Raw genomic sequence first — 7,097 nt, 5'->3', positions numbered from 1 at the left:
CAGTTTTAAAAATGTAATACTGTTTATTTAACTTCAAAAACATTTCAGCATTCTAAACATACAAAAAATAACAGAATGTTGCAAATTGCGTTTAGGTTCCGAGGGTCTTGAACATCCATTGATGCAGTAGTTTTTCCGCTTTGCTGACAACGATGAGTTCTACAGTTTCTTTAAAAAGTTTAAAATCTACCGCACTTAACTAAAGAAAAAACTCCAAACACTTCTTTCTCATGCCAGCTGACCCCTCCCCCCTCTTCACAACTAAGAATGTCAGCAGAATGCTATGCCACTATATACAAAAACAAGACAACCTGAAGCTAAATGGATGCCCACCGCAGTATCAACAGGTCCAGCCTCAGTGCACACCCTGAGCTACGGCCCCCTCCAAAAGGCATCTTCCCTCACGGCCTCCACGCCAAACAAAGAGCATCAAGAATCTGTCTGGGTTGCTTTGTTCTCTTTACAAACTATAGATATGTACAGTTGACAACTCAGGACTTCTAGCCAATAACCATATGGTCAACACTACCTTACAGTTGAGAACAAACAAGATGTCAGAAACATCTCCGAATGCCTTGTCACACCAACAGCAAAGTGCACTGAGTGAGGAGGGCGCGAGAGTGCCTTTCATTTTAACAATGTTTGGAGCTATGTACAACTTTGATACAGTTTCAGGGCGCTCCGGACACCCACGGCCACTTCATGTAAACCACTGACACTTTGAGAAACTACAATGTGATCGTGATCAAATTTTGTAATTAAACCTAACAGGGGCAATAGACACGACTCAAATAAGAGATGTGTCGATCACAGCGTTCTCCTACTCTAAGGTATTCACAAGGAGACAGAGTTTCTATTCATCTTCCTCTTCTTCTTCTTCCTCCTCCTCCTCTTCTTCCTCCTCCTCCTCTTCTTCCACCTTTTTCCGGGCAACTTTAGCAGGACCCTTAGCGCCATCAAACTTCCCTTTAGACTTATAGTCAGCAACATCCTGCAAGGAACAGGGACACAAGGGAATCAGAGGCTATAAATTCTACAGCTCAAAGAGCTGAGGTTTGCTTAAGAAAGCAAACAGGGCAATGATTTCCATATGAAAATATTTCTAGGCCACTCAAATTTTCAAGTCAATGGGCCCTCAAGTGTTCTTTTAGTCATGTTAATATCTCAAATTCTTCTCTACAGGTGGAGTTCTAGTTTTAAATAGAGGGGTGATTTAAGGAGGGAAGGGTGGGAGGTTCAAAGTAGCAAGACTATCAGCTGCTTTCTTATGGAGAACCCGCCCCTTGTGCCAAGGTTGAGTGCTTATCTAGTCCAGCAGAGCAGCCACTTACACAACCGAACAGGAAAGCTTCAGCCCTTCCTTACCTTCTCATACTTCTCCTTCAGCTTTGCTGCCTTGGTAATGTAGGGCTGCTTCTCACTGTCACTTAAGTTATTCCACATCTCACCCAGCTTTTTTGCCACATCTCCAATGGAAATGCCAGGGTTTGTGGATTTGATCTTGGGGCGGAATTCAGAGCAGAATAAGAAAAATCCAGACCTTTGGGCAGAAAATTTATGTAAATCAGTTAAGTATGTACCAAAAAAAAAATTCCTAGAGTCTACACACCCCCTTCCTTCTTGTAGCTCTGTAACACAAGCTAGATTCAAATTTTCCATCCTGCATCCTCCGGCCCAAGTGCTGGGCTTTTTCATGTAAGGCAGGTATGCATAAACATACCACTAGGAAATATGATTACTTCTTGCTATCTTTTCTCCTCTCAGGCATAGAATCACTGCACTCAATGCTACACTGGAGGAGTTTGGAACATTTAGTGATTCCACGGTGTATAGTGTGTCTTGATCAATTAGTAAAGGAAAAGTTATACAACTAAGGGCTCTGTTTGTATAAGTAGGAAGGACCAGATGGCTACCTGTGCAATCCCAAAGATGAAGTCTTGACTATAGACAAGCTCCGAATTGAAAGCTCAGTATTTAGAAGCCCCTATCTCCCCATTTTAAGGTTCTTTCAAATAAAAGGTTATTACACGTCCTATAGCCACTTACGGAGGTCTTTTGGGAGCATTTGGGTCCTTCTTCTTCTTGCCTCCTTTAGCTGGCCCATAATCTTTCATCTCCCGATCATAGCGTACTTTATCTGCCTTTGCCATTTCATCAAACTTTGATTTCTCTTTGCTAGACATTGTCTGGGAGAAAAAAAAAAACAGAACTTATTAAATTCCTAGATGCAGTGGAACTCAATGGTCTTAATTCTATTAGCAGTTACAGAACCCCTTGCAAGGGAAAAAAGGCTCTGCATGTTGTTTTTAATGTAGAGAAGCAAAACAGCCACCTGGGGTAAGTGTGCAAGGGATCAAACATCAGAATACCTTCCACCGCTCCGAGCACTTCTTGGAAAACTCCGCGAAGTTGACTGGAACCTCTGGATTTTTCTTCTTATGTTCTTCCCTGCATGTCTGCACGAAGAAGGCGTAAGCAGACATCTTGCCCTTTGGTTTCTTGGGATCACCTTTAGCCATCCTGACTGATGGATAGAAGACCAAGAGAAAATAAAACAATGAGGAACAGTTGAGAAGTAAAAGAGTGGCAATGCCACTAAGGCTTCTTAGTAGGCACTCTCATCCCCTCAACCCGACAGGGTGGCGGCAGAAGGCAGTAAGGAAGAAAGCTTCACTGTCGCTTGTCATTTAACTTTTGACCAGCATGAAGCGCGCTGGTTTACAAGTTACTTCTCTAGAGTGATCACCAAGTTCTTCAAATGGGGATAACATAAGGTGGGGGTGCTGAGCACAGCACATAAGCATTACTGAACTGCTACTATTCTGCAGTTTCTAGGTCCCAAAGTCTGAAGAACTAATGGGAAAACACATTTGTAGACAGCGTAGGTCTGGAGATAGAATTCATTTGAACTAGGTGGTTGTCTCTTTAATTCTTATATTTAAATGGGAAATCAAAGGAAACATAAGACTGGAACAGATGTGAAATGCCAGGGTTGCTGATACATCTGCTTTATAAAATGGCTTTTAGAATGCTGATGATCTGTAAAGCAAGCAGGTATCCTTCACACTATTGCTTGTAACCTGTCACTTCTTCACTAGGAAAAGGGGGAGGGGACATCAAAAGGACTAGTCTTTCCCCTGTGTAATGCAGAAATGCAGGTCCAACCAGGAACACTTTCTCCAAAGTTTCCAAATAAAATGCAGCTGTGGCGTGTCATCCTCCCTGTCCCCCCCACCCCCGCCTGCTTCCCGCCATCTTTTCCTTTTCCCACACCCAAGGTCATCATGTAAAACTAAAGCACTCCCCCATGGCATCAAAGGCCCGCGGGGCTGCTTTAAAGCCCAGCCGCGGCATCCCGGGTGGGGCGGGACCCGTGCATCCAGGCGTTCAGGCCAGGAGCACACAGCCCATGTCCGGCCATGTCCCCGTTGCTCCGGACACCCATAATTCACCTTCCATTTTGTCCAAAGCCTCGGGATGAAAGAAAGTGCCCGTGAAATCCGCTGCTGCCACCCCCGGGCCGAGCGCGGTGCAGGGGGGGCGGCGGCGGCGCGGGGGAGGGGGGACGTGGGGCCCGGCGGGCGACAGTCGCGGTCGCCGCGCCTCTGAGCCCCGCTCGCTAAAATGGCTGATCCGCGCGCGGCCGGCGCAGGCGGCGACGGCGAACAAAGCGGCCCGGGCCCCGCCACCGTCGCCCGCTCGCCGGCCCCCACCCCGCCCCGCCCCGCCCCACGCGGGCCGCCCGAGGGCGCCGAGCCGCCAGCCCGGCCTCCCCGCCCCCGACGCGGGCCGCACTCCTCCGGATAACAAAGGCGCCCATGCAGCCATGACGCTCCGCGCAGCGGGGCCCGCGGCAGCGCCCCCGGCCCCCCATGTCGTCCGGGCCCGCGGCAGCGTCTGCCGCCGGCTGCCCTGCCGGCCTCGCCTGAGTCCGCACCAGCCGTACTCCTCCCGCCGCCGCGCAGGCGGCACCTGCCCCCAGCCACCCACCCCCCCCCGCCACCGGGCGCTCCGCGACGGCCATGTTCACGCAGAGCCACCGGCTCAGCCCGCGGACCCGCACCGTGGCCAGCCCGGCCTTCCCGCGAACTTTGCCCGCGCCTCTGCCCTCAGCCGCACGGCCGCTCCCCGCGGAGTCGCTCCCGGGCTGGGGCGCGCCCAGCACCCTTCCCGCCGCCGGGACGCGCGCCGCCAGAGCCCGCAGCCGCCTCCCCGCTCGCCACGCTGCCGCAGCTGCGGAACATCTGGCCAGGGGCTGCCGAGCCGCCAGGCTGCTACCCCTGGGGGCGCCCGCCGAGCGCGGCTCCGCGGAGAGGGCCGAGACCCGAGAGGCAGCAGGCAGGAGCGCAGGCACTGGAAAAGTTGAGACACCTGAAATGCGTCTTCCTTCCCGGCCACCTAGCAGCAGAGGAGGAGGAGGGGTGGCAAGGACGCGGGAGTGGAGACAGCCAGAGCGGCAGTGGCGCGCGGGCGGAAAGTTGTGCGGGCGCCGCTGCAGCTGCAGGAGCGGCGGCGCGGGCGGCGCGAGACGTACCTGTATTGTTCGCTAGTCTGGGCAGCGCAGGGCACGACGCGCGGCTCAGCGCTCCCCAGCCTCGCGCTAGCTGCCTCCACGAGAGCCGCCTGATTGGCCAGCGGGCTCCGCCGTTTAAAACAACCTCCTCGCCTGGCCATTGGCTGCAGGCCTCATGCATATTAAGCAGCCGTCCGAGCCCATTGGGCGCGGCCTCTGGGCTCATTCATTCAAACAGAACAACCCGCGGTCGCCTGCTGCGAAGGCAAAACACAGAATAATGTCTTTCTCTCAAACCCACCTCCTGCACCGCCCTCTCGGAGCAGAAATGCCTCTCCAAGGAGTTTGGAGAGGTGGCCCTGAGGTTCCCACAGGCCTTGGCCTCTGTCGTGAGAAAAGCGAGGTCGAGCTCAGCTGCTCTGCCCTCTGCTCCCGGGGTGCGACACTTTGGCCGCCCCTAGCTCTCGTCGCTGCCCCGGGAAACTCCCCCGGGCCGAAAGGTCCACCTGTGCCCAGCTATGATGCCGTAGGAGCCTAACTGCAGGCATGTACTCGATGCCCACAGAAGTGCCAACAGTCGCAGCATCCTTGCAGAAGCCAGCAGCTTTTGACGCCTATCGGAAAGACACTGACTGTGCCTTCGTGAATAGCATTTAATGCCGCTCTTTCCAGCCTAGAGACTGTCTAAGTGCCTGCAGTTGTGGGAAAGTCAGGCTACAGTAGCTAGGACCGAAAAACAGACCCGAGAGAAGCAGAAAATATTGTGAGAAATGATACGTTTTCTGAGCAAGGAATGATACAGAGTAGCACAGGTTCCCCCAGGACTGCCCCCACGCAGACAAGCATTTCTTCCTTTTTCCTGATAGTCATCTAGTGACTAAAAAGGTATTTCAGTGATAGACTAAATAGCACTGATGTGTAGATTTTGCCACTGGCTGGTGGTATATGGCCCTGGAGAATCAGACAAAGAATCATCCCTGCTTGAAAACCATCTGGGAAAGCTGAAGTTGAAGCACAGAAATATAGCACTTTTGTGGGGGGGGGTGCCAATGCTCCCATTAAAAAATATCTCCAGGCCCTTGCATCCTGGAATTACTACAAGTTTCTGAAAGGGATTGAAAAAGAAAGGGTGCAAAGAATGTTTAAAAGTCAACAAAAGCTGGAGGCAATAAAATCAGAATCATAGTTTAAGCCGTCATTTTTTATAGATCATGTGATCAGGCAGAAGTTTTTTTTTTTTTTTCCTCCAGATAGACAGTTTCTGTTCTAACCACATTCTAAAGATCCCCACGTGCTTAGGTGGAGCTGCCTTCCCTTCAACCCATATTACCTGCTCCATTCTCCAGGGAGTAGAGTTTAATCTGACCTGTTAACCAAAGCACCAAAGCCTCTCATATACCAGGCATTTGTAGACCAGACAGTCAGAATGGACTCTTGAATGGACAAGACCTCTCTCTTGTACAGCCACACAGTCAAGTTCAATTTGACACTCCTAGAAGATTAGATCAAAGTAAGAGTGTGTCCAACCACACAACTAGACCCTTGCTTCTCCATACTACTGCAGAATCCTTCCGCACTCCCCCATTCCCTCCTTCCCCACATCACTGGTGACCACCTTTACATGTACATACTTCAAAAATGAAGGATTTATTATTTTCATTCAAAGGAATTTTCCTCATCTCTTCTTAAGAGAGTCATACTGCTGGGTATGGTGGCACAAGTCTTTAATCCCAGCACTCAGGAAGCACAGGCAGGCGGATCTCTGCAATTTTGAGGTCAGCTTGGTCTACATGGTAAGTTCTAGGCTAGTCAGGGCTACATAGAACACACACATACACACCATACCATGTACCTATGTACTTTTCTGGTCCAACTTTTCCTGATTCCTTCACTCCTTCCTCATTCTCTTCTCATAACAGCATGCCAGAAAGTAGGTTCCTGTCTAGCAAAAACTCTCATATTTTAAAGCCATGTGTATAAATACCTTCTAATTTCCAGGCAGAGTGCAGCATGCTTATAATCAGAACTTAGAAGGTTGAGAATTGAAGATCTCAGGTTTGAGGCCAGATCTGGACCAACTGCATAGTGTGACCCCAGTGTCAAAAACTATGCCTACTAATAAATAATACAAGGTAGATGAGGTGAGGGAGTAGGGCTAAAAGGAAGGGACAGGACAATCGATGGTTTGGGGCTCTGTCATCAATGTCCTAATATGTATGCACTTCAACATGTCACATTTTACTCTGGTGTCAGTGACTACGAGGTAGTGCCCTTCCAGTGTGCAGCAAATGGTAGCTGGTACCTACTGGCTTGGCAGTCAACGTGGAAAGCGTGCCCAGAACAACTAAGCATGTGAGCAACTGGCCAAGAAGCAGGAAGGCACTCCAGGCCTCAGCATTTCCAGCTGTCACTCAGCTGTGAGGCGCAGCGCCAGGCTAGGCCACAAAAGACAACCACAAGCCAGAGTCCCTTAAGCTGCTTTGTTACCTAGAGAAGTTCTGAAAACATCAAAAGTAAATGCAAAATGGGATAAAGTGTGGTAAATGCTATTTAAAGAGGTTTCCAATCCCTGTCAGTTGAGGGC

The 7,097-nt window shown here is 50.5% G+C and overlaps 1 protein-coding gene across 2 annotated transcripts; it reads right to left on the bottom strand.

Moving 5' to 3' along the window:
- HMGB3 (high mobility group box 3) lies at window positions 1-4,594 on the bottom strand. 2 transcript variants are annotated; one of them, XM_080909867.1, is made up of 5 exons: window positions 4,535-4,594; window positions 2,370-2,524; window positions 2,047-2,186; window positions 1,366-1,540; window positions 1-991 (listed from the first exon to the last, which is right to left on the bottom strand). In XM_080909867.1, exons 2-5 carry the CDS (start codon window positions 2,517-2,519, stop codon window positions 854-856), a joined length of 603 nt encoding a protein of 200 aa, XP_080765993.1. In that variant the 5' UTR covers window positions 2,520-2,524; window positions 4,535-4,594; the 3' UTR covers window positions 1-853. The 2 variants fall into 2 exon arrangements, with proteins under 2 accessions (XP_080765993.1, XP_080765992.1); XM_080909866.1 differs by lacking the exon at window positions 4,535-4,594 and adding an exon at window positions 3,453-3,566.
- Between the last annotated feature and the right edge of the window lie 2,503 nt (window positions 4,595-7,097).

Source organism: Micromys minutus, assembly GCF_963924665.1.
Source record: "Micromys minutus genome assembly, chromosome: X".
Lineage (NCBI taxonomy): Eukaryota > Metazoa > Chordata > Mammalia > Rodentia > Muridae > Micromys > Micromys minutus.
This window is presented reverse-complemented; position numbering and strand designations above follow the sequence as displayed.